The sequence below is a fragment of the Rasamsonia byssochlamydoides genome, assembly GCF_041956645.1.
Source record: "Rasamsonia byssochlamydoides strain NRRL 3658 unplaced genomic scaffold VTN77scaffold_67, whole genome shotgun sequence".
Lineage (NCBI taxonomy): Eukaryota > Fungi > Ascomycota > Eurotiomycetes > Eurotiales > Trichocomaceae > Rasamsonia > Rasamsonia byssochlamydoides.
Window position 1 is genome coordinate 152,831 of NW_027192450.1, and position 25,724 is coordinate 178,554.

A 25,724-nucleotide genomic window follows, 5' to 3' on the forward strand; every position below is an offset into this window, starting at 1 on the left:
TTTAGGTATAATTAGAAGCTCCTGACAGCCGTCGGCACTACTTGCATAATAACTGAACCGTAATTTTCCTTCCGTCCCGAAACGGAAAATGAACCTCGGCTGCGGCCCCTTCGGAGATGCCATCGTCGTCACTAATTAGATCTCCGAGTTATGTCCATCACATGTACTCGTTTCAACTTTTCTTTCTTTCCTCCGAACATGATTTTTTTTCCATTCATCTAGCAGGTGCTTGTACTGCTAGTCTGGTATATAATACAGTTCCATATCCTTATCGTTGACTGCATCACGGTCCTAAAAACTAATCTTGTCGGAAGACTACACGCCAACTCAGCATGACGAAAAGAGTGACTCTCTTCGAGCCCCCTCCGCTGGATGCCTCCAAGGCCCCCATTGAGAATGTCCTCGAGCTGACGCCCGTTCTGGACATTGGGCCGGTGAGTGTCGCAAACTGTTGAACTTACGTTCTACCTACCTACGTAGGCTGCCTACCGACCCCGCGATACTGACTGACGAGACTCAGGACGTCTTCACCAACACACGCCCCCTCTGGCATCCCCCCGGCGCGCGCGGCATCTACGGCGGCGCCGCGATCGCCCAATCCCTGTCTGCCGCGCAGCGCACTGTTCCCAGCAACTTCACCGTGCACAGCATGCACTGCTACTTCGTCCTGGCGGGCGACTCCGAGATCCCGATCATGTATCACGTCGAACGGGTGCGCGACGGCCGCAGCTTTGCGACCCGCACGGTGCAGGCTCGACAGCGAGGACGGCCTATCTTTACGACAACCCTGAGCTTTAGTCGGGAGGACAGTGGCGGCAAGAAGAAGCTCGAGCATGCTGCGCGTATGCCGAGCGTTCCACCGCCGGAGGAGACGGCTCCCACGCCTGGACGCGAACACCGCAGTCCGTTTGAATCGCAGAAGGTGGGGATTGTGAATGGTATGCTACAACCGCCCTAGTTCGATACTGTGAAGAAATAGTGTGCAGGGATTGTGTCTAACTGACTGCTACCAGCAGGATCGAACAACCCCGAAGACAAGCGCAGCAGACAGTGGATCCGCGCTCGAGGCCGGATTTCCGCCGCAGGAGGCCACCAAGCCCACCTGTCGGCGCTGGCATACATGTCCGACAGCTACTTCATCGGCACGGTGTCGCGGGTGCACGACATCCCGCGGTTCGCGTCCCCCGCGGCGCTGCAGCGGGTGCTGCAATCGCTCAAGAACCCCTCCGACCTAGACAGCGACACAATTGCGCGGTACCTGAAGGACCTAGCGGAGGACGAAAAGGCGCAGGCCGAAGCCACCGTGGCAGAGCTGCGCGCCGCCGCCGCCAACCAGCAAGCGGACGGCACGCCACTAGACGCGTCCAAAATATCGTCCATCATCAACCGCAACAACAACATCAGGAAGAAGAAAGACACCAGAGAGATAGGCATGATGGTCAGTCTCGACCACACAATCTACTTCCACAACCCGCGCGCCTTCCGCGCCGATGAGTGGATGTTCTCGGAGATGGAGAGCCCGTGGGCGGGCGAGGGGAGGGGGCTGGTCATGCAGAAGCTGTGGTCGAGGGATGGCGTGCTCATCGCGACGTGTGTGCAGGAGGTATGTCCCTATTGTATCGTATTAACTATGCGGTTTGCAAGCAGGATTCTGTACCAGGTATAGGTATACTGACGCTTTCTTTCTTCGTACTTACCAGGGCGTCGTCCGACTGAAGCAAGACGAAGACGAGGAGAGCAACGGCAACAGCAACAGCAACAAACCATCCCGCGAGGCGAAGCTGTGATATCAGTCCGAGCCAGTGTTCACTTTTCCTTTCTTCCTTTCTTTCTTTCTTTCCCGTGAGTGTTATTATAGTATAATATACCCGATTTTCTTTTCTGTCTGCCTTATTATCTACCTCGTTTGTTTGTACAGTACAGTACGGTAAACTTCTTCAGCAGGGCAGAGCTTTCATACGTATGGTACCTGCCTAGCTTGTCTTGTCTAGGTACGGTATTTCTTTTTTTCTTTCTCTTCTCTTCTCTTTTCTTGTTTTCTTCTAGATTTTGATTTGATAGACGGGTGACTTCAAACTTCGGTATTAATAGCACACACACACACACACATGTATGCATACAGTCTGAGAATTATCGTTGGATATATAATAGATAGAGGGATGTAAGTATGTACAAATAAATAAAGAAATGACTAACTGAATGAACGGTGCACTGTCTATACAACTCCAACTCCATGCATGTAGTGCAGAAGATAGCAGGGTGAGTGTAAAATGTGGATAGATAGATATATAGATAGATAGATGGCGCAAATAAATCAATCAGTCATCGCGATGAGCATAAGCATAAGCATGAGTACCAGTCAGTCTGGTCAACTAATCAGTCAACTTGCATTGTCCTTGTTCTCGCAGCTGATTACTAACTATATTAGGAAGAATTAGAATTAGAATTCTGATCCACCGTCTGCCGGATATTAGTCGACCGGCCAGACGGACAGAAGACGACCTCGAATCCGGCCCCGGATTTGATGGCAAAGGTGGAGGTCGCGTCGTCGTAGGCTAGAAACTATTAGTACAGTACAACTGATTTATTCTTCCTGATAATGGCTGGGCGAACTCACCATAACTGTAGGCATCCGGACACACTCGTTTCGCCGCCTTGCTGTACAGGTTCGGCTTGCACGCGGATGGGCTGTCGTAGTCGCCTGAGCAGCAGTCGCTCGGCCGGCCGTACTTGGAGCAGCTCGAGAGGCACGGGTCGAAGGCCGGGCGGGGGATGTTGTCGTCCGGGTACGGATAGACGCCCGCGCCCGGTTTGGGAGGTGGTTGCATCTGGAGCGGCCATGGACACCATCGCGACACGGCGTGGGCTTGCAGCGAGTCTTCCAAGGGAGTGTCGTACGTCACACTGCCGATGGTGATGTTGACAGGTATGCTATCCTCACTGCTGTTGGTTGCTCCCGCCTGGGCGAGGAAGTCGGGACTGCCGATGCAGACCGGGTTCGTCGTGTTGGGGGGAATACTGGCCAGGCTGGGATCGCTGGACTCGGTGTGCAGCGACACGATCCCGATGGGGAGGTTGTAGCCGTCGACGAGGGAGATGTCGTAGAAGGAGAGGCCCATGCTGGTTGCCAGAGTGAATTCTGCCAGGGAGGCAGGGTCGCCCTGTTGTCAGCTGTCAGCGAATCTTCTGTTAAAAAAAAATGAATAATAAGCAAAGAAGAAAGAAAGAAAATATTAATAACGACAGACTCACCGTCCCCTTGCAGTCAACGACTCCCCCGCAATCCCCCGTCAAACACGCCTTCCCCGTCCCGTTCAGCCCTCCTGGCTGTGCTGGTCCCGTGCCAGCCGCGTTGAAACTGCAATTGGTCCGGGCCCAGACGCGACCTTGCCAGTCTGCGCTGACGGTGAAGTTGGTCGTGTTCCCGGGCGTCGCGTGGAAGCCTCCAAATCCGGGGCCGGTTCCCGCCTGGGTCTCGATGGCCGGATAGATGTCGACTGGACAGTAGTTGGTCACCCTGAACTGCCGGTTGGAATCGCGTTTGTTGACCCATGGCACGGGCTGCAGCCTCATATGGTGAATTGCATTGGTAGGAGTGAGCAGTGTAAGCAGGAACAGAAGCGATGTGCACTGCAACGACAGGCGCAACATGAGGAAGCAATTATAGAGTCTAGTAGAAGGTGGAATGGTGCAAGCAGCTACAAACAGAAGAGGGAAACTGAAATATGGTTTTGATTTTGACCTCAGTAGAGGACGATATGTATGTACAGTACATACAAAGAAAACAAAGGACAAACAGCATTGTCGAGTCTAAATGCATTCAATGACTCGGGGTGACTGCGATAAAGTGAAACAAAGACAGCAATACAACGGCCAGCACCGCCACAGAAACAAAATAGTGACAGCGCTGGCCATCTCAGATATAGCAGAGCAAGATTGAATGACTGGAGGAGAGAATCTGCCTAAGCGCCGTGGTTAGCTTAACGCGGGGCAGTCACGTTTCAGCCCACGCTTGCTTGGTTAGCCTGTCGATCCGCCAACCTTACTCCGTCAGTTACTTAACACATCCAGCCCAGCCATTGGACCACATCCGACAAACAAAAAAGCAATTTCCATCAATGCAAAAGCGCTAAAGGTATTCAGACAGCCGCCCAGACTTTTGGTCATCCAGAATTATTATAATCATCGTGTCTGACGTGTTGACTTCCGCCTCACAGTTCGCGTTTACCTTCACCTGTAATCTGCAGGCCGGCCCGCTGATTACAATACTCCATCACATGCTTCCCCCAGATGTCGCGTCCCTTGTAGGCCGCTATGTCTTCCGGCCAGTTTTGAATCTCCTTTGCCAGATTCTGGACCTCTTGCAGGGGCAGCTCGCTCAGAGTCGTCAGCGTCGTCTTGACGCTGAACACTAGCGCCCCCGTCCGAGGCAGCCGGCGAAAGGTCTGTCTCTCCCGTCGAATGAGAATGTCATCCGCCAACGGGCTGACATCCTGCTCCATCAGTCCATCAGGACGGAAGAGAGTCGACGACAGGTCCTCGCCCGGCTGTCTGATCTCCAGAAAATAGTTGGAGCGCTCCATCGGCGACTCCGGGGTCAGACGGCACATGAATCTGGAGAAGTCAGGCGGAGCAGTCAATGTCACCGACAGAATACTTACTTGTTCACCGAATGGCCGATCTTCTCGTGCCATTGCGGTACTGGCCCATGCAACTGGGAGATGGTCCATCCAATTCGGTCTTGGACCCTCCAGCCCACAGGAAACAGACTGGCGCTGGCTGCTCTGTATTTTGTCAGTTTCCTGCAGACCATTGAGAGGAGAGTCAAACACGTACAGATAGTACTCGCCATCGTCATTCTTCATCAGGATGCTCAGGTCTTCCATGGTCAGCCGGACTGCGATCTCCAGAGGCTCCATCGTGTTGCTTTTTCCCCCAAATACAAACGTTTCTCCGGTCTTCTTGTTGTGGATCACCGTCTCGGAGCCACGCTTTTTCTTTTCAAACATGCTTGGGAAACGCTCGCAGAGGAATTTGGTCACCTCTTCCAGGGCCTCTGCACAGGCTTCCCGCGACTCCGGCAGACATTGGAAGACATTCTCTCTCTCGTCTCGAAGGAGAGCATCGCGGACTTGGTGTTCCTTCATGTAGTTTTTGTCAATGGTCAACCAATTCCACTCATCGAGCTTTCGCAGACCCATCGTTATCTGGAACTTTTCTCGTCCCTTTATGGGTTCACTGGGGTACGGCGGCATGCGCGTGACATCATCATCATGGTCATCGCCTTTGGAACGAACAGCCTGAGAAGAAAACCACTTCCACAACCATTTGATCACCAGGACGATGACAATGAAGCCAGTCAAGGGTAAGGAGTGCACCATCATTGACAGGAGCAGGCCCGATTCGGATCGCTCAAGATTCAGAATCTCAATGCCACACCAAAAGAAAATTATAATTATATACGGCTAAATAGAAAGAAACTGGCTCAAACGAAGAAAGCCCTAAATGGAAGAGGTCTTCAGACTGACCTGCTTCCAGACCGGTTCCTGGCCTCTCATTTTAAAAGGATTGCACAACCAACACGTGCCTTCCTGTCTGATACGTGTCTGAAGGGCCTGGTCTTCTTCCCCACAAAATGCAGTGGAGCGCCAGCGCTGGATCGCATTGCAGCAACCACATGATCGATCAGGTTTTCCGGTTGTAGCCCGTTCAACCCGCGGCCGCCCCAATCGCAATTTCCAGCGGAGAGCAGAGCAGGAGAGAAGAGCGATGTATGGGTTTGGGGCTGGGCTGACAGCAGCGGAGGTCTCAGAATGCCTATTATTGAGCGGGATTTACTGTTCAAAAAAAGGATGCGCGTGTGATGACGTCCGTGCACGCTTGCCTCCGCAGCTTCTCACTGGCAGCCGGGTTCGAACAGCAACAGCTGCCCTGGACAGAATTGCACTGAAAAGGAAAATTCTGAAGACGCCGTCCGAGTCGTCGGGTGAGAGCTGGAATCATGTTACGGAGTACGGATTACTCCGTACGGAATGCCTCTCTCGGTGCGCCGTTCTCACGAATCCACGATCCATCCCTCGTGGGGCTGCGATCACGGCGTCTTCCCCGTCCGGGCATGGCGGATCCCCACGCGGGCTCTCGCCCCTGTCGGCCTTTGCCAGTCACGTTTGCAGCCTCCGCTCTCAGCTCCATACTGTTCCACAGTGCACTGCCAGGAGGTCCTTCCCCGGATGAGCATTGAGCAGCCCTGAATTCGCGAACATCCCTGGAGTCCTCTGTCAAGACCCTCCTCGATTATCTCCCTTCCCGCGCAAAGCGCGCTTGCCGCCCTGCCTCGCCACGAGGTTAGGAACGCCCGGAATTCGCGCATCCCCAGTCTTTTTGCTCTTCTCGTCTGACGAGCCAATCTAGTGGCTGAGCTTGGTCTTGTCTTCACGCTCATACGCTCGTCTACTGTAGCTTGTTGCTGTAAGCTTCAAGCGGGGCTGCAACCGGCCAACCACGAAGCTTGATGTCTGGCATCGCCACAACCTGAATGATGAAAAAAAAAAAAGATCACTCAGCTGGTTGTACGAAGCTATTGACGGTCAGGTGCTGGTCAGGTGCTGTCAGGTGCTATCAGGTGCTGGTCAGCAGAGTCGAATATCGGTCGAGGACCTAGACCAACACGCTGCTCCTGTGGCAGCTGATCTACGGAGTACGCGAGTACCCGCTAGGTCTTTCTACTCAGTTTCAACAGACTGTGGATTTGCCGACTGATAACCGACCGCTCGCTAAGTAAGCGGCTTGGTTAACGGCTTGCCCTGGGCCTAGATCGTTTTGGGGCAATACGTCAAAGCGACTAGCCATGAATTTCAAAACCCACTGCGTCAAGTGGTCTCGTGCCGTTTAAACGAGTCGAGCCGAGGTTGACCAGCACACGTTGTAGGTACAGTACGGAGTACATGATACGTCAGTAACAGCAGATCTCCACAATCTGGAGAAAAAAAAAGTCACGGAGAGTTAGAGAGAAGAAGAGAAGAGAAGAAAAAGGAAAAGGAAAAGTGCAAAAAGAAAGAGAAAACAAAAGAAAACAAAAGAAAGTTTAATTTCGCCAGATCTACAGAGATATGGTTATCTGATACCGGGCGCACTGATCTGACAGACTTCCCCTGGTACTCCTACCGAGTCAATATCAACAGTCTGAAATTTGTTCATGTCAATTGATACTGACAGAGTCAGGACAGCGTCGTTCACTGGCTCTGAACATCTACTGGCCTGTTTCCAAGTTTGGCTCTCTACGTCAATATCACCACGTCTTCCAGTCTGTCCATCAGAAATTGCCAATCAACTGGACGACCGAAAATAAATGCCTCATGGTGTTGTCCTCGTTGGCAGCTGTCTTACATTTACGTCGTCGGGAACGATTGATTGGAGAAAAATCCGAAAATTCTCTGCAAAAGGATTCCCGCTACGGATATCTTATCCATCAGTTGATCAGTTGGAGCTTCCACCTTGGCAGAAATAGAAGGCCTGGACGGGTAAACAGACGTCTAGTCTAGACCAGTTGCCCGCCATTTAACTTCCTCGGCGTAGACCCGCTGCTGATAGCGGAGACTCCTACAGGTCCTTGTTGCTGGCAGGGCGGAGACACTGCGGAAATTGATTTCCTGGCGTTCATTCAGTCATGCTCAGCTGGGATTGATCCGTCACGCGGCTTTGCTCCCTCTGTAGCTGTACTCTGCATTTGTATTCGTAGACGTGGCTGCTTCACATCTCCCTAGGTACGTACACATATGTACACGTACCATGTAGGACATGCAACTGCTGTCCACTCTCTCACCTTGGTCCATCGCAAGGACAGATGCTGCTGCTGCTGTCAGAAACATCGCCACTCTTTTGCTTTCAACAACCATGTCTCTGTCTCGATTTTCCAACAGCAATGTTACGATAAGTACCAGCAATTCGATAGATTTCTCCAGATGACTGACTCGTCGTCCGCCTTTGCAAAACTACTGCCTCCATCGTGTACGGGGGAGTACTTGAGTGAATCATTGGACTAGCTATCCTTTGCCACGAATACAAGATATACTACTCTGTATTCCAGGGCGTACTGTGCCAAGATAGTGACCTTTTGTCACCTGACGATGTACAGTACTACTCATACCACCCTCGTACTGTACTATACGAATTCACTACCCTCCAGATGGGGCAGCGATCCCGTGCAATACCACCATTTCCATTTTCAGTCAGTTCATCCTGTGTAATCTTTTCGCAAAAAGAGCAATTTCAATGAGTCGTCAACCGACCTATCCTATCTTGTCTCATACTTCACAACGTTGTGCTACTTACTTACTTCACTCCTTGACAGGTAAAACTTTCGTTCAGGTCAGCTCCACGTGATCCAATCAGATACATGTACAGTACAGTACATGTCATCTGATCCAACTAGTTACCTAAGGAGGAGGGTTGCATTGCATGGTCTTCAATTGACAACAATGTTGGAAGTCTGTCAGCATTCAACAAAGAAATGCTAATTAATTGATTGATTATGGATGAACACAATAATGTATGTATGTACATATGTACATACAGTACAGTCCATCCAACAACTTCACTCAGTCTTGTTTGGACCCTAACCCTGCAATGCGAAACAAGGGGATTGTGAATATCTTGTTATATCATCCATGGAATATTTATATATCCATACGAAGTCTGAAGATCAATTGGGAATGAAATGAATACGCTGGAAACAAGGCAGACAGGTAGACAGGCAGGCAGACCTATTGGATCAACGATTACGATCACATCTCACATATATATCACCGGGGGAAGAAATATCTTCGCCAAGTTGATTTATCGACACTTTGTACCCTGCTAGCAAGATATCTGGATATATCTAAGAGGGTTTATGTATGTAGGGACACGGATAGTTCATTTAATTACCGCGTACCATACCAGCATACAGCATACAGCATACCAGTCAACAAACACGTCCCACATCCCGCCATCCTATCAAAAAAAAAAAAGGCATGCAATGCGCTCAAACTCTTGAACCTTTTAAGCTAGGAAAGGGAGGGGAAATGCCGATCGTGATGTTCTCCAGACGCTGCTGCAGTAAGTAAGGGTAAGTAAGGAAAGAAGGAAGGGGTTGAAAGGAAGGGGTGGAAATATGTTCTGTACGGAGTACTATTATACAGGCACCCCTTCTTGTAATCTACCCTAATCGTGGATGGGGTCTGTACGTCTGGGCTAGATGTCTATCCCTCCTCTCTTGAGATCCCTCCCTTCATTCCTTACTCCTTACTCCTTTGCTTACTAGGTCCACATAACATTTCCCTGGAATGAAGAAAAAGCAAGGTTAAGCCTAAATAACTTCTCTCCCTAGTACTGTACATTACATTACATAGTTGTCAGTAGTAGTCAATTGGTTAGAAATTAACCTGTCATGTACTGTACCTACTACACCCTTACGTATTCAGCACCCACTGGTACTCGGTACCTGGCAGGTAACTTGTATAGCATAGCTGTTCAAAGTTCAAGAAAAAAAAGAAAAAAAAAGGGAAGAAGGAGGAGGTGGAGGAGGCCGTTGCTACCTAGCTAGGTTGACTATCGTAACCATCCATTCCTCCATTCCTCCATCTCTCCATCACTCTTTCAATTTGTCTGTTTCTCTACATCACCTTCCATCGTTGTCTCTGGCCATATTACTTTCTCAAACAAGAAAAGAGAGCAGAGCACAATTTTCCCTTGTTATATTACTACTATACCACTACGATCCAATCGAAGCGACAAATCCATCCATCCATCCATACTACCTACATACCAAAAATGCAACCCTTCAGCATGTCCTTCCCCTCCTTCATCCTCACCTTGATCATGGTCCTGAGTCTGGTGGTTGCAGCGCCAGTAGGGGATATGAAGAACGATATGGATATGGATATGGACATGAAGGACAGCAATAATAATAATGAGATGGGGATGGATAAGCGTCAGGTAAGTTAGCTATCTATTCACCTATCTATCTATCTACCTACCTATCTATCTATCTACCTACCTATCTATCCATCACTGTTCCAATAATGATCTCCCTCTTCCATCAAACCAGCTAAGCTAATTTCAAAATGAAATGAAAACAAAAAAAAAATAGACCGGAACCCTCGACTATCTCACTGGTGTAAGTGGCACCATATCCAACACAACACAAGCAAAAACTCAAGAACCAAACCAACCCCACAAAAAAAATTCTTTTTGAAGTGAAATTGACATGACCAAGGCACAAGGAAACCCCGCCGTCGGCGCCCTCGGCAATCTCGCCCCGCACGGGAACATCATGGACTCTGTGAAAAAGATCCCCATTATCGGCGCGTTGGGGAATTTCGGTAGTAGTTCTCCTTCTCCTTCTTCTTCTGCGGGGAAGACGGCGTCTCATTGAACATTGACCCTCTGAACCTCCCTAAATAACAAAAGAAAAATTGGGTTGGGTTGGATTGGTGGTGGGTCGGGGTCGGGGATTTGGATTTTAAGTTAATTAATGGAGGTAGTTTGGGATGGGCCAGACTTCCAGCTTTGTTAGGTTACGGAGGAAGAGGGAGAGAAGAAGAAAAAAGAATCAAGTCAACTAGTGACACTCAAATATACAAAATAATAAAGAAATCAATCAAGCAAACAAAGTGGTGCAATAGCTGAAGAGGAGAGAAAAGAGTGGGTCGAGTCGAGTCGAGTCGAGCTGTCAATCTTAGTATAATATACCAGGATCGAAAGAATTCAAAGAAAAGAAAAAAAATTCAAATCAGGAATTCAATAATAGTGTTCTGGGAGAGGAGATTCCTCTTATCACGTTAATAATTACATGTTTGTCGGTGTCTGTCAGATGAGAGTACAGAGTAGACTAGACTAGATTAGATTATCTACCAGGGTGAATTGAATAATAATAACAATAATTTTCTGTTCTGTTCTGTTCAACAAGAGGGAAAAAAAAAGAGAGAAAGAGAAGGATATCACCTATCTCATCTCATACTAATAAAATAAAATTGACTGATTGACTGATGTAATTACTCACTCACTCTGCATTGAGAACTACCTAGTCGAGTCGTCCATTTCCAAAGCGAAAAAAAGAAAAAGAAGAGAAAGAAGAACATGCCAACTCAACCAGATTCATGATGAATGATTTTGTTCAAAGCTCAAGGATATAACCAGACATGATGGACGGGCAATGCAAAGAACAAAACAAACAGCAGCAACAACAAAGGTATAATGATAACGATAAAAAAATAAAATAAAATGTGAAATGAAAACAAAGCTCTTGAATCAGAATCGAAATTGAAACCACGCGCCTCAACTCATACCAGTCAGTCGTATGAACAGATGATCAGATCAGTCAGGAGATAGATGTACGCCATCCTCATTCTCCAGGTGACGTAAAGGAGGAGATTTCTGGGTAGGTGTGCTAGGTGCTGTGCTGGCGCTGTACGCTGCGCTGTCCGCTGTCCAGCTCAAGCAACCTGTCAGTTTGTCACCATCCATCAGAGGATCTCCAATCGAGCCATGCACAGAGGTCACTCAAGAAGAGAAAAAACAGGCCCAACTTTCTGATGTCGTGGGATTTTGTTGTCATTACTCATCAAGCATACCGCTGGGATAACTCAACTGATCACTTGAACTTTGCTGTACACCGTCCCATGACCTCTCCCTGACACACCAATTCGGCATTGAACTCGCTGCCATCAAGCGTCAGATAAATATCGAAATATACCCGATAGAACGTGCCATTCGGCGTGTCCATCCGCTCAAAGTCCTTTTCAAGGTTTTTGCGGGACAGATCTGATGTGAGGGTGACGACTTCTTTGATGCCTGCAAACGACGATTAGAAGGTGAACAGAAAAGAGTGAAGTATAAGTGAAGAGACGTAAAGAAAAAAGAGAAAAAAAAAAGAAAAAAAAAACAGCTGACTCACGTGGATCCTTGACGTATTCCGGACACACATCCTCATCACACGCATACAAAATATCCTCGTACATCAGGGTCGCCCCCGGTGCCACCTGCCGGAAAAAGCTGACCTTGACCGGCTCGCCAATCTTCACCCGCTCCCCCTTCTGCACAAAAATCTGCCGCGTGTACTTGCACCGGTCCTTGCCGTCCAGACTCGGAACCCGGTACTGCTCCGGATGGTATCCCTCCTTGAACGGCTGCAACGTCGCCATCAGGTAGTGTCGACGCGCCACGCGGTGCGTGATCACCCGCTCCGTGATTCCAGCCGTCACAGCACCCTTCACGATCGCAGCAACAGAGTCCATGGGTCGCACCACCTTGGATTGGTACTGTGGAGGCACATGCAGCTTGATCTGTTGGAAGAGATATTCGGACGCGCCAAATCCACCCACGACCAGCACGTTCTGCAGAAGTCAGCAACAATCTATAATATGAAAATCAACGCACTCACCTGTAACGATCGACCCTGCGCCTGAATGGCAATGATCTGATTGCGCACCAGCTCGAGAATGCGGTTGACCACTGGCTCAAAACACTGCAGAATCTCCTCGTTCGTAAACGTCATGTACCCCTCCTCGATGCCCGCCTCCGGGAAATCGGCCTCGATGCCCACGTCGACTGCCCATTTCTGCCCATTGTTCCGGAAGTCCGCCTTAATCCGGTTCTCAAAGTCCATGATACACTTGGCATACACCTTCCCTGCCGTCCGCGAGCCATCAGGCAGCTTCATCTTGCGAATCTTGGCCCGCAGAATGTTGCTAAAGTTCCGGTTGAGCGCCGTCGAACCGCACGAGTCGCCCGATCCAGCTGTGCACTCGGCCACCGTGAAGGGGTTTTCGTCCTCGACCTCGTAGGCGATCAGATCCACGGTACCACCTCCACAGTCGACGATCAAGATGGCGTCCCCGACCTTCAGGTTGAGCAAACCCGTCTTGGCGCAGAACATGGCCGCAGCTTCTGGTTCGGTGATGAGGGTCAGTCGATTGTCGTTCTCGTCGCGCAAAAAGCCCGCTTGGATAGCGGCAGCGCGGGTGGCCGCCTTGGCCGCATCGTTCCAGATGGCGGGCACGGTCAGGAAGTAGCGGATGTTGCGCTCTTCGCGGTTGAAGACCTCGCCCAGCGTCTTCTGCAGCTGCGCGCGCATCGCTTGTCGCAGCTTGAACAGGTAATCGGCGGCTACGTCAATCTCCGACTTGCCCGGCGGCAACGGGGGCAGGTTGATGGGATCGATGTAGGTGTTGCCCGACATCATCAGCTGCAGCTTGAACCATTCCACCTTCTGCACGCCGGGTTTGGGGTATCCTGTCGGGGCCAGGGCGTCGGCGATATCAGGACCCCATCCCACCACCTTCTGGTACTGGTCGTAGTAGAGCACCGTGGGGATCTTCTGTTTCGTGTGGGTGCCCGCGCCCGGCCACTCGGTGATGATGTCTTCTCGTGCCTCATTGTTGGTCGCAAAAGCGAAAGCCACACCTGAAAACGTGGTGCCAAAGTCGATCCCGACAATCAGTTGCGCCTTGTTTCGGTTCGATCCCTCGACCTCGACGGCGGGGTTCCGGAGGGGCTGATGAGGCGCCAGAGTCGGAGGCATGCTATGCTGATGGATGGGCTGCTGGTATCCGTACCCAGGAGGCGGAGGACCGGCGGGCAAGGGGGGCTGGACGTAGAGGGCGGGATTGATGGGAGGAGGAGGATGATGGACAAGTTGCTGCTGGCCGCCCGGCGGCACCGGGCTCGTCGGCCTCCCAGCGGGGTTGTATGTGTAGCTTGGAGGCCGCCCCGGGGCATTCTGGCCGTTCATGGGGAGACTGGTGGAGGAGGAGTTGTGACCGTCGGGCGGCGGCGGACTGGTCGAGGCGTTGCTCGAAGGTGGGGGGATATAGGCACCGCTTTTGGGCGGGCTGGCGACCTGGGTCGGGGGAAGGGAGTTGTTGCTGTTCTTGCGCTTGGAGAAACCGAGAGATTTAAAACGGGAACTCATCAGGTCGATAGAAATCGGAGGGAAGAGGAGAGGGAGAGGGGAGGGAGCGAGGGAGACAAAGAAGGGGGGAGTTAAGAAAGGGAGAGAGAGCGCGAGACGAAGGATAAGAAGAGAGACAAGAATGAATGCAGGTCAGTAGGTGTAGGAGGAGTAAGCAGGGCGTGTTGATGGCCCAGTCGCGAACGAGGTCGTATCAGTAATCCACGGGCTGTCAGCACGCCTAAGCCAGGGTTGGAGTGCTTGCCCGGGGTGCTGTCAGCTTCTAGATAGGCACTGGTCGTGTTTGTATTTTTATTGTTCTGTTCTCTTGTCTATTGTTCGCTTGTCTAATGAGATGACACGAGATGAGACAGGTGGATGAGCAAGCAATCAAATTGGGCGGCCAGATCTGACGAGGGGGCAGAAGGGAGCAAATCGGTTCCTGAGGGGTGCCAGTTGTGTTGCAGTTAGCAGTGAATGAAGGCTGGAGAGGGGCAGAGCCAGCGCTAACCAACATGGAACCTACCGACGGCTGCTAAATTAATTTCATGTGTTGGTTGGGTGAGGCTGAGCGGCTCCAAGAGATGCCCGAACCGGACAGATAAGCCTCCGGAACCTGGAGAAGAGGCAAAGGCTGGGCGTGGAGGAGTGGGGGAAGAGGTGATTGTTATGGTGGAATAGCGATAATCTGATGCAATGAAAGCAGCGTCCAATACGCACAAAGGATGTTGTTTCTTTGATGGAAGATGTTGATAATTACTAATCTCGATTGTAGTGCATTCCTTGAGTCAGCCCAGTCTCGCCAGACCTGACCACTCTTAGTGATCAGCAGTGAAGCACGTGTTAGCACATCTCGCTTGTTTAGGCCTTTCTACACAGGACACATTATCTCTATTACTTCTCACTGATCCCCCGGTACAGAGGATATGATGCAATAATTGTTATGATTCCGATCGGTACCTGGATACTGACCCAGTGGTTCCATCTTTGCCCCACTCAACCGCGATAAAACTCAGCCTCTTGCGCTGCTTATCTGGCAAGGAACCGATAGAGGTGATAGCTGACTGATACGTGTTGTAGGATTAATTATTCCCAATATTGGCCATTATTGTATCCAGGTTGATTTATGACTACTTAAGAGGACTCTGTCGGTAGCAAGGATCAAATCCATCGCGCAGGATTCTGCCAGCCTCAAGATGTCGTTTTGGGTGCTGTGGGTGCTGATCTCGCTCAGCCCTGCGCCAATGCCACGGCCATCTGACCAATCAGCGTCGCCAAACGAGGGTTCCTTACCATCCTGGCTGAGGCTCCAGCGGCATGAGTATTTTTCCCGCAAAACCTGAATATTTTAAATTTTATCTCTCGACAAAATCGTATACTAACGATATTAGAAAATATACATCTAATTAGAAAAATAAATTATTAAAATTATAAAATTCTTAACTATAAACTCAGAACAAATTTTCCCCCAAAAATCTAAAACAAACAAACAATTAATTAAACTACAAATCTAATCAATCTTTATTAAAAAAATTATTATATGTAAAGGAGATACACTATATATATATTTTACTAAATATATTTTACAAAATAATTAATATAATCAATATCACGGTTGAACTCTTAGATTATAAATTTTTGAGAAAATTTGAATTAACTTGTTTATTGTTATTATAAGCTTTAGGTAAAGAAAAAGAAGAAAAAAAAAGAAGAGAAAGAAGGAAACAAGGAAAAAACTCTCATCATCAGCTTCCTATCGACCGCCAAGCGATGCTGATGCTACGAAATCCACCAATGATTCTGGCGCGCAGGGTTTTACTGAAGGCCACTGATCTACCTCCTGGGTAGATAGAAACTACGACAAGGCCTTGCAACAGTCGAAGTCGGGTATACTTTACTTTACATTTACAAACGTACGCACGTCACTGTTCAATTTCAATATTCATTCTTACGTGCCACCCACAAGGACGGTCGATACAGATTCTGGAGCATACTCTCCGGATCTTGGATGTAGCCACAATACGGTCGCTCCGCCGGTGGCTGCCGGCGCTCGATCCGGAACCCCATCCGCTCCACCAGGTGAAATACCTCTTCCTCCGTCAGTTCCACGCTGCCGGGTTCTCCAATGCCTTCATGTTGCTGGGATGCTGGATGTTCTGCGTCCGGGTTGCTGTTGTTGCTGTTGGACGACCGCCTGTCCTCGTTCTCGAAATGCCACAGCAACGGACCGATGTTGATCCAGATCCCTCCCGGTTTGAGGCAGTTGCGGATGGCCTCGACATACCGGATCGGATTCGGAGCCGTATCGATAAAGAACACCGTCGCGACCGCGTCGAATGCGTTCTGCTGTGACTCGCCGCTGTACAGCACGACAAAGTCGGCAGCAGACATGCTCATGGTCCCGAAGGTGGAGGCTTCGTTTTGGGCAGCCAGCATGACAGAACCCGGATGGACGTCCGGGATCATGACCTTCTGTAACTGCTGTTCCCGGGAGAGGAGATTCGAGAAATGCAACGCAAAGGGATACAGAGTATGCTGCTTGGCGCCTCGGGAGTGGTTTAACATCCAGCTACTGGCCAGTAATTGGTGGTAAGAGATCTCGTTTCCCTCCGCTGAATACCCAGCCTGGCAAATGTCAAAAACAAGTCTGCCCAATCCCGCTCCGGGGACCAGCACGCGGACTTCAAATTTGGGTCGAGGATGGTTTTCGAAATTCTCATGCAGGATCTTGATCACCGGGTCGTAGCAGACCTCCCGCTCCCGCTTACCCTCGGCGCTCCAGTCTCGGTAGAACTGCCGAATGGTCGAATAAGCCTTGCTCACATCGGAGGGGGTCGCGGTGTTGTGCCAGTTCTGGCGCGGATCATCTGGGTCTGGATTGGCGGGCAGACCGAAGGATTGCAAACCCGTCTGGAGGATTGCGTCAGCAATGTCTGCGTTGGCATCGATGGCGTCGTCCACGCGGTCGAAATTGTCTAGTATCGAGAAGGGCGGTTCTGCCAGCATCTGCCAGTGGGAGGATGGCAGGGCATAGAAGGCTTGCCGGCGGCGATGGGTGGTGTTCAGATGAGCTGTCCTTCGATACTGCCTAGTTCAGTCAACATCATTATACAGATGAAGAAACCGTGCAGACAGCTGAATGATCCTCGAAAAGGATGGAAAAAGAAAATTCTTTCGGAAGTAGACGATAGGTAATATCCACAAAGATAGGACCTCAGAACAGACTTCTGTTATTGCCTTTGAATCAATGACAAAAAAAAAAAGAAAAACGACAAAAGCAAATTAAGCAAGCCAAAAAAAAAGCAAAATGCAAGAGGAAAAGCTTCACGCTGAATGGGCGGCGCAAAACTATCGCATACCGGAAAGAATCAAACGCAGCAAAAAGCACCCTCCGCTCCTCTGTGTCGGCAAAGGGATCAAAGTCACCTGCCCAGCTGCGCGTCTCATCCGACTGATCGTAATTGGGAGGAGCTTGACCTTGCTTAGCGTCGTCCATCAGGAAGAGCGCATCAGATGATAAACAACGACATGGACAAACTTCCAGTGTAGTGGCGTGGAGCGGGGCCAATGGAAATCAGATCAAGCTTGGAGATATGTAGTTAGTAGATGCTGTTTGTCCAACGTAGAGGAGTTCGATTGACTCTGTACTGAGTATTCCGTACCTAGTCAATCATAATAATACCAGGGATTATTATTAAATACAGGCAGAATCAGAGTTGAGTTAGTGGACGACAACGATAATCCAACCGGCACTGTTCCCTTTCCGCCTGGGACCCGCAATCCGATCGGGCGGGGATTGTATTCCGAGCAGTCTGCAACACTGCAAACTACATCACTTGAAGCTCTCGCTCTATCCTGCAATCTAATAACGCAAGGTGATATGATTCAGCAGCAGTCGATGGATTAAAACTATTTCCTATTTTTTTTTGACATGGTCAAGAGTTCGAACCCTCCGATACGCACTACGATTGAGCAGTCATCTCTAAACGCTCTAATTATCATATAGTCTCTCAGAATCCTAGCTAGTCCAGGTGCAGACTTGCCAGGATTCAATATAATCCGCGCCTATTGCAAGACATCCAGATAAACTTGCAGAAAAATGGAGACCGAATCGACGCCCACACCCACCGTCCCTCACGTCGAACCCGCAACACCATCTCTGCAACCTCTCGAGATCTCATTCCCGCTCCCAAAAACCCCATACACCACCCTGCATATCCACCTGACCTTCCTGGCGACCTCGACGATGGTGTTTCTGTCCACGACGACGACGGGGGACTCGGGTGGAGGTGGGGCGGGAGGGACGCTGAAGCCGATGGGCAGTTTTGTGTATGCTATGCCTGATGTAAGTGCAATCTGTTGCTGTTGCTGTTGCTGTTGCTGTTCCGGTTCCTGTTTTGAGAGTTTTGCTTCTTCTTCTTCTTCTTCTTCTTCTTCTTCTATCTGTGTTTTCAAGGGAAAAAGATTCAATTCTGCGACTGGTATCTTCTTTTTCCATTTTTACTTTCTTTCTTTGTCTCGATATTCCCACAAAATGCTATATCAGTTTTCTCCCCTCAAACGGTTTCCTTTCATTCAATCTTCTCATTTTTACTATGATTCATCCAGTTGACTTGAAATTTCTAAATATTTCTCTCCCCTGCCCCTCCTCATCCACAAAAATCAAGCAGAGAAAAGTGCTAACGCAGTTTGCTTTGCTTCCCTACGCGACAGCGCACAAACCCCCGCTCCACCATCTCCACCGCCCTGTACTCTTCCCCCGGTAGCATCGACTACGCGACGCGCACGGCCAAGATCCTCGCTCGCCGGATGGGGATCCCCGTGTATGTGGGGTGCAACATCGACCCGGTAGCCACGGGGTCGACGGCGGAAGAGGAGATGGAGGGGTTTTCGAAGATTGTGGATGTGATTATGGAGAAGTGGCAGGAGCGGGAAAGAAGACAATAACAAAGATCTATTTTAAAGAAAGAGGGGATAATGAGGGAGATAGATGAGTCAAGGCAACGGAAGGAAAAGGAATGGGGAAAAAATAAAAGGGAGAGAGATGGCATCACAGGAAAAAAAGGTGTTTTTCTTAGAGCTTCAGATCAGACTATCCTATCCTATACCATAATACAATGAAATCAAGTCAAGCTATGAACGGTATGCTATGTGATGGTATGCTATGCTATGGTATCGTATGCTATAATCACAAAGCGAAAGAGGCCAGAAATAATATCTATAAAAATAGAAAGATTGCCAGGGTCCGGCATGCCGCATATTGATTCTATAGTGAGCTAGATAGATAAGAGAAGAGAAGAGTATCAGAAAGAAAGAGAGAAATGAGATACAGATCCCTGTCTGTCTGTCTATCTATCTATCCATCTATCTAATTAATGACCACCCATCTGTCTGTCCGTATGTCTATCTTGCCAAATACTCTCCAGAATGGATGGATAAGTACCTAGGTATATTCTTTATTATTTTCTCCTAATCTAGTAGATCCTATCTTTAATAGAGGCCTTTCTTTTCTTCTTCTCCCTCTTCTTCTTCTACTTCTTTTTTTTTTGCCAGCGGACACTAATACTCAGTCTACATGTAGTCTCTATACACGATATAGTACATACTTGCCGTAAAGTATAGAATACAGGATATACACACTCTCTGTGTTGCTCTCTCTGTCTGTCTGTGTATATAGTGCGCATTATTTCTGTGTACCGCAGTGTACCGCAGTGTAGTTAGTGTATGCAGTGCAATATACTCCGCTTAGTCAGTCACGTGCCTAGGTAGTGATTTCCTACTTCTCCTTCTTACTTTAGAATCTAACCCTCTATAATATTGTTCCACCTAGATCTACCTACCTAGGTAGGTAGCTAACGGAATCTTTTCCGAGATTGTTTTTTTTTGTTTTTGCGTTCCGCTGCACGCTTGTCTGCCTGCTTGACTACGACTACCTGCCTAATCGAGAGTAGAGTACAGCAGATCAGTGATCGTCAGTTCAAGCCGAGTGATTGATTGATTGATTGATTGATCGACCGATCACTGACTGATTACGGAGTAATCAATTGATTAATTGTCAATGCGATGGAGCTGACTAACTAACTAACTTGTCTTTCGGGATATGGAACCGGAGAGAAGGGGACACTTCGGTAAGGAAAAGAAGGAAAGGAAAGAAAAAACTCTCATTCATCAAGCAGAGTGGAGAAAGTACAGTACTCCGTACATGCATGCATAATTCGATCCAAACAAATCGAAATTCGGTTAATAGAAACTATGGATATCCCCAACAACATGGTCAATCATGTCACGGGACCGAAAAATAAAATTGACTAACAAGTTCGGTTAATTCAATCAAACAAAACAAATCAAATCAAATAATCACTTTCGACAATAAATTTTGCTAGTGAAAAAAAAGGTAAACGGTAAAAAGAAAAGAAACCTTGTGTGGGAACTTGAGCAGACTTGGAGAGGGGAAAATGAATAAAGGCCAGCGGATCCTGTCCGGTCTTGCATGCATGCATAGTTAGCGATGGTCCCTTAGATTCGAAATTCGGAGTAGATAAAGTTATGACAGGCCTAAAAAAAATGGGTAAGTGCTCCGTGCTATGGCTGTTTTGCCATCGGAAATAATAAAAATTTTTTTTATCTGACAGAAATTGGTTTAATTTCCGCCAGCAACTGTGGCTGGATATTGCTGGAGTTGGATAATAGTAGGACACGGTCTGTGCGCTATCGGATAGTGTAGGTGGAGTCAACTCTTAACTTTATAAGACTTTTTTTCGTTGTCTTTTTCGCACAACTCATTGATTATCTGTACCTACCTCGGTAGGTACCCGAGGTAATTAATAGGTACTACGTAGGTAGAACGCCGTTAGTCCGAGATCTGATTCTGATATTGGACCCGCACAGGTGATAAGAAGAGCTCTGCCGAACAGGCACCTGAGTACGGAGTACCGTCTCTGGTAACTACGTATGGATCGGCGTGACATCACATCTGTACCTAATGTAGGTAAGAAATTAGCTCTTCTATCAGTTTTTTTTGTGTGAGGGTGGTCACCACTGCAGCCTGCATGGCTAATGAGTACCCCACTATTGACGGCTAACGTCGCCGGAGTCAGAGAAAAGAGAAAGTGTAAGACATCGTTGTACGGACTATCTTTGATGATCGACTCAATCGCCGAAATCAGTATGCTAATAGTATGCGTCTGGGTGTGGGCACGGTCCGTGGTCATGCCTCCATCACGATTACCCCGCCTGATTCAGCACCGATCTTCGCACTCGGTCCGTTCGTCCGCACGAGCACGCCATTATTCTTCTCGATCAGCTCCGTGCTCCGGAGTACTCTGTAGTTGTCCACAGCAGTTGTGCTCTAACTTCAAAGCATATCCCGATAATGGCACTGGCCCCGACGTTTTGGGACCACAGTGGAGCAACCATCGGCAGTCAAACGCTAAATCGGCAGAGTCCGAAGGTTGTCCTCTGGTAGAATTTGGCCCCCCTCTTCCATGCACGTAAAAGGTGCTCGAGCCTGTCATGCTGGTATGAAATCCCCGACGTCATAGATCTGGGCTTTTTGATTAGTGCGGTTGGGATGGTTCCCGATTCTCGGCATCAACCCGTTCATTTGTTGTGGACTGCTGGGGTCTGAAGAAATGGAAGTACGGAGTACTCCATACGAAACATTTGTCTAATCTTTCCAGCCACGTGATCGGTTCATTTCCAGGGTCGACCGCACGTGGACTCGACAGTCCTAACCTCGCCAGGCAATTAGCCTGACGTTGCTCAGGAGCGACAGAGAACAGAGAACGGCACCAAGGTATCTCCAAAAGCGTTGGTCGAAAGGAGCTGATAATCGCAAGGACTTCGTACAGACTTGTTACGAAGGCATACTCCGTACAAGATGAATGATAATAACGATGGGGGAGCGACGGGCCGCGTCTGGGGGATGACGCCACATCTGCAGCAAATAGCAATCGTTGAACGAAGCACTGGCGACTCGCGACTAACGCTGCTGAGGCTTTGGCCCATCGATCCATCGCGTCTGGCGGCCGGATCAGACCGAGCCACGAGTTACGACAGGCATGGATGAGGTGTCACGGGGCCCGAGGATGGGCCCGAGGGGCATTTTTTTTTCCGGCCTCGAGTTAATTACCTGCCAAAGTTAACCTATCTGATAGCGTGGCCACTATCATTCCGAGGGGGTTGAAGTTAAAACCGCTGGCGTTGGCAGGGTGTTATTTCCGTGCGGTGCAGGCGGTCCCTTTACCTTTCTATGAAAAGTAACGCTTGGACTGACTGCAGTCTGTACTGTCCACCAATGGAAGACCACCCCGGTTCCAGGCTCTTGCCGAGCAATCCCTTTTCGTTTCTTTTTATTTTTTTTTTCTGACGCAGATGTGCTGTGTCGATTTAGCAATTTATATGTGAGCCGAAACAAGATTCCCCGCGTTTACTGTAGCAATCAGGGAAAAGATCATATCCGCCTTGGTGCTACTGTAAATATTCGAAGCAACCTTCCTTCCTAGGCTGCGATCGATGGAAGTCTTCCATGGACGGACCAGTCAAGAGCTGGGGAGATCGGGGCCAGGTTGCGGTGCGGGGGGAAAGATTGATTAGTTTTAGGCCTGCAAGCGGACAACCGTGCTCCAGTCTGCCGGACACTGCATTCTGCAAGTCTGCGACAAAATCTTCGCTGAGGGCGCCCGCTTGAGGCTATTTGCTCCGTACACCCAGCCCAGCCGCAAGGACCGTTAATAATACTGAGCCGTCCAGACTCGTCAGCCCATGGCCCCATGGTCCCATGCCTGTCGCGGACTCTCCGCCTCGGTGATGCCTCGAACAGTCTTAACTAATTGACCTAGGTCCTAGGTACTCCGTAGATCACTCCTGCTTCGTCCGGCGCCTGTGCTACCCTGCTGGCAGCCGCTTAGGAGTGGCGACCGGTCAGGGCTGTCCCTGGCTAGTGACACCCATCTTCCAGCCGCTTTCTCGACGCAGCAGAAATGGCTGGAGACTGGAGGCTGGAGCGGGATGATATCTTCTGAATCCTTGACGATTGTTGTAGCTGCTCTTATTATTATATACTTGTCCTTCCAAACTCGACGTCATTGGTTACGGAGCTTCTTTCCGACCTCGGCAGTCCGGGATATCGCCAAGACGGTGGAGTCAGCCTGGCAGTACGGAGTACCAGGGGTTGTTGTGGGGAGTTTCAGTTTTTCAGTCTTTTTATATATTTCGTCGAGTGCGTGGCGCTCGTGACCATCCGTTAATTATAAACGGCGGTGGAAGAGATCAACTTCAGAAGGATGGATCGTCAAGCGTCACTCACGGAAACTCGAGGAGGTGGAGTTCGAAAGCAAACTACTCCGTAACGACGCAGTCAAAGACTGCAAACCACTAATGAGTCAGTAATATTTCGACGTGTGATACAGTACGGAACTTAAGCATGTTTCATAGTACTAGTATACCCCATGGCCCTGCAGGCCCATCAGAGCCGATAGGATTTCCGTTCAAGGTCAACAGTGACGGTAAGACTGGGCCAAACACCATAGGAGCTTATTCCATCCCTAAACAAAAGACCTGTTAGCTTTTACAGCAGGCCTTGTTTTGCCATCGGTAGAATCATATAAGATCCGACGATGATGCTGCCAAGGCAGTATTCCGTATACTCATCTTTTCTAGGGATCTCATGCTTCCTCTTAAGGCTGGGCCCATCCACAAAGTTTACATAGTCAGATATGCTCCGTGCATCCGCATGACGGAAGGAAGTCATCTCGAGCAGGGTGCATCCATGGCGGTCGAACAAATCCTGTCAATCGGAATCCAGACCGTCGTAACGAACAACCCCGAACCGTTGCAGGTAAAGTACTCCGTATTGTCCTACTCTGTCCGGACTCGCGGCGCATTTCTCTGACTCCTATCTCAGCTTTTTGGAGGTTTCTGTTGGTCTCGAAGCAGTCATCAGCCAATGATGGAATAAGAGGGGGAAAAGATCGCCGATTAAGAAGAGATACTATTCGTGCTCACCAGGACTCACCCACTGGAGAACACGTCGTAGATCACGAAGCCAATGCTCCACCGTGCTCTGTTCGACACGGCTTCCATTTGGCCAGGGAAGCCGGTCATGACACGGAGCAAGCTCCGGGCTAGATCACAGTGCACACACGGAAGGTCTAATTTGATAGCAGACGGTGCCTAGGGTGGTTGCCGGGGTGGGAAGGGATGAAGCAATGAAGAAGTAAATCGGGGGACTTGGTTACAGCGTCCAATGCTGCTCCATACGGAGTCCTGCCAAGTTCATACTCACAGGAATAGTTCGTTCCGGCCACTGTTGCCGTCAACAGCTCAGGTCCACAGGACCCCTAAAGAGCCTAAGGAGGACGCTGAGTGGGCGGTGTCAGCAACACCGTTCTGACGCCGGCTGAAGGGTGATCTTCAAAGGTCAAACAAGCCCACTTGCCTACCTGCCATCCCTTGACTTGAGCCACGACAGGCGCTGATCTTATCCGAAGGCCACACGTTGCTCGGAGTTGGGGACTGTTTAACTCGCTATGGTATGGTACTCCGTATGGAGGACTCTGGCAGTTCCGAGAGGCGTTCTCCGGGCTCACGGGGCGCCTTCCTCCCGCGCGGAGGCGTCGGGACGTGCAAGACTGCAGGAATCAACCTTCTTTCTTCTTTGGTTACGAGCAACCATTCCATGTCCCCTGCGTCGGTGATCTCGGGAAGCATCTTCCTGCGGCAAAATGGAGATCTGATTTCCGAGTTCGCCGTTATTTCATTTGAAGAACTATTTTATTTTTGAACAGAGAAGAATAATAAATGAAGATTTGCAACCTACCTACCTCTAGGAGGACCCTGGCTGGAAGGCGTGTTCAGGTCTGACCAACAACAGCGGTCATACCACCCCTCTCCTCTCCATACAGAGTGCTCCGTGCGGTCCTTCTAGATACACTCCGTATGGAGGATTACAGGGTGTCAGGGCCATCAGCCACAGTCGACTGTGCGGGACCCCGTTAATCATGCTCGTCAAGCTAACAGAAGGAAATAATCCGAGTTGCGTTGCTTCGAAATGAGGTGACCATTGCGCTGCGCTGGCGGGCGATCCACCGGCTGGGGGGAAAGGGAGTGCATGGTACCCCGTGCACCAGCTCTAACTGCAAGGCGGGGGGACGGTCCCCCTTTTGTTTTGCTGGCGAATCTCGGGCACGGGTGAAGGATCTGGGCTGATGATATGCGTTATTCTTGGCCAGGGTCGTCTCCTGCATGTGTACGAAAGAAAACAGGACCCCGCGCGAGTGGCTCCGGCCGGGCTGTTTCAGCTGCCGGTTCAGGGAGTCTGCCATCCGAAACTTTCCCCAGCGGACTGGGAGGCTAACCGATTAATGTTCAGAACAATGAAATGAATCTACCTGCCTGCCTACTTGTACGGTACCAAGCCCGTACCGGGCTACTGTTTTTCTTGTCTGGTTTCCTTTTCCCCTTCTCATCATGCTAGATCCCCTCAGCGTCTTCCGCTTCGTGTTGGCATCCCGGGCAATAAGGAGGGAGCGCGGAGGAGAAATGCGATAGCCGCCTAATTGTTTTTTACGGCTGCTGACTCGCCTCTCGACAAGAATATTCCCCAGTCACACACTATAATTGGGGAATCTTTCCGAATTGCTCTGTCGGTACTGAAAGCCGAGCAGCTGGACTTCCGCCTTCGCCACCTTCCGAACCGCTGGAATCTTTAGGCGGCTTCCAATCGATTTCCACGTTCTACCAACCCTTCAGCTTCTAGATCTGGAGGTGTCCTCGATTACCTGATCCCCCCCCC

At 49.6% G+C, this 25,724-nt stretch overlaps 9 protein-coding genes across 9 annotated transcripts; 3 read left to right on the plus strand and 6 right to left on the minus strand.

Moving 5' to 3' along the window:
* Positions 1–332: 332 nt before the first annotated feature.
* On the plus strand, positions 333–1,787 carry VTN77DRAFT_7982 (uncharacterized protein; the record flags this gene model as incomplete). The annotated part of the gene is made up of 4 exons (XM_069424429.1): positions 333–434; positions 521–938; positions 1,014–1,603; positions 1,701–1,787. 4 exons carry the CDS (start codon positions 333–335, stop codon positions 1,785–1,787), a joined length of 1,197 nt encoding a protein of 398 aa, XP_069274976.1.
* A 637-nt stretch (positions 1,788–2,424) lies between these two features.
* Positions 2,425–3,573, minus strand: VTN77DRAFT_7983 (uncharacterized protein; the record flags this gene model as incomplete). Its single annotated transcript, XM_069424430.1, has 3 exons — positions 2,425–2,555; positions 2,618–3,161; positions 3,253–3,573. The coding sequence occupies 3 exons, from the start codon at positions 3,571–3,573 to the stop codon at positions 2,425–2,427; spliced, it is 996 nt and encodes a 331-aa protein (XP_069274977.1).
* Positions 3,574–4,211: 638 nt separating this feature from the next.
* Positions 4,212–5,381, minus strand: VTN77DRAFT_7984 (uncharacterized protein; the record flags this gene model as incomplete). Its single annotated transcript, XM_069424431.1, has 3 exons — positions 4,212–4,614; positions 4,662–4,784; positions 4,837–5,381. The coding sequence occupies 3 exons, from the start codon at positions 5,379–5,381 to the stop codon at positions 4,212–4,214; spliced, it is 1,071 nt and encodes a 356-aa protein (XP_069274978.1).
* Positions 5,382–9,810: 4,429 nt separating this feature from the next.
* Positions 9,811–10,414, plus strand: VTN77DRAFT_7985 (uncharacterized protein; the record flags this gene model as incomplete). The annotated part of the gene is made up of 3 exons (XM_069424432.1): positions 9,811–9,975; positions 10,130–10,156; positions 10,256–10,414. 3 exons carry the CDS (start codon positions 9,811–9,813, stop codon positions 10,412–10,414), a joined length of 351 nt encoding a protein of 116 aa, XP_069274979.1.
* A 1,218-nt stretch (positions 10,415–11,632) lies between these two features.
* VTN77DRAFT_7986 (uncharacterized protein) lies at positions 11,633–13,951 on the minus strand (the record flags this gene model as incomplete). Its single annotated transcript, XM_069424433.1, has 3 exons — positions 11,633–11,832; positions 11,936–12,374; positions 12,422–13,951. 3 exons carry the CDS (start codon positions 13,949–13,951, stop codon positions 11,633–11,635), a joined length of 2,169 nt encoding a protein of 722 aa, XP_069274980.1.
* A 1,914-nt stretch (positions 13,952–15,865) lies between these two features.
* VTN77DRAFT_7987 (uncharacterized protein) lies at positions 15,866–17,426 on the minus strand (the record flags this gene model as incomplete). The annotated part of the gene is made up of 2 exons (XM_069424434.1): positions 15,866–17,018; positions 17,290–17,426. The coding sequence occupies 2 exons, from the start codon at positions 17,424–17,426 to the stop codon at positions 15,866–15,868; spliced, it is 1,290 nt and encodes a 429-aa protein (XP_069274981.1).
* Positions 17,427–18,029: 603 nt separating this feature from the next.
* On the plus strand, positions 18,030–18,877 carry VTN77DRAFT_7988 (uncharacterized protein; the record flags this gene model as incomplete). Its single annotated transcript, XM_069424435.1, has 2 exons — positions 18,030–18,275; positions 18,644–18,877. The coding sequence occupies 2 exons, from the start codon at positions 18,030–18,032 to the stop codon at positions 18,875–18,877; spliced, it is 480 nt and encodes a 159-aa protein (XP_069274982.1).
* A 2,609-nt stretch (positions 18,878–21,486) lies between these two features.
* VTN77DRAFT_7989 (uncharacterized protein) lies at positions 21,487–21,945 on the minus strand (the record flags this gene model as incomplete). The annotated part of the gene is made up of 1 exon (XM_069424436.1): positions 21,487–21,945. The coding sequence occupies one exon, from the start codon at positions 21,943–21,945 to the stop codon at positions 21,487–21,489; it is 459 nt and encodes a 152-aa protein (XP_069274983.1).
* A 1,695-nt stretch (positions 21,946–23,640) lies between these two features.
* Positions 23,641–24,034, minus strand: VTN77DRAFT_7990 (uncharacterized protein; the record flags this gene model as incomplete). The annotated part of the gene is made up of 2 exons (XM_069424438.1): positions 23,641–23,848; positions 23,946–24,034. 2 exons carry the CDS (start codon positions 24,032–24,034, stop codon positions 23,641–23,643), a joined length of 297 nt encoding a protein of 98 aa, XP_069274984.1.
* Positions 24,035–25,724: the final 1,690 nt, after the last annotated feature.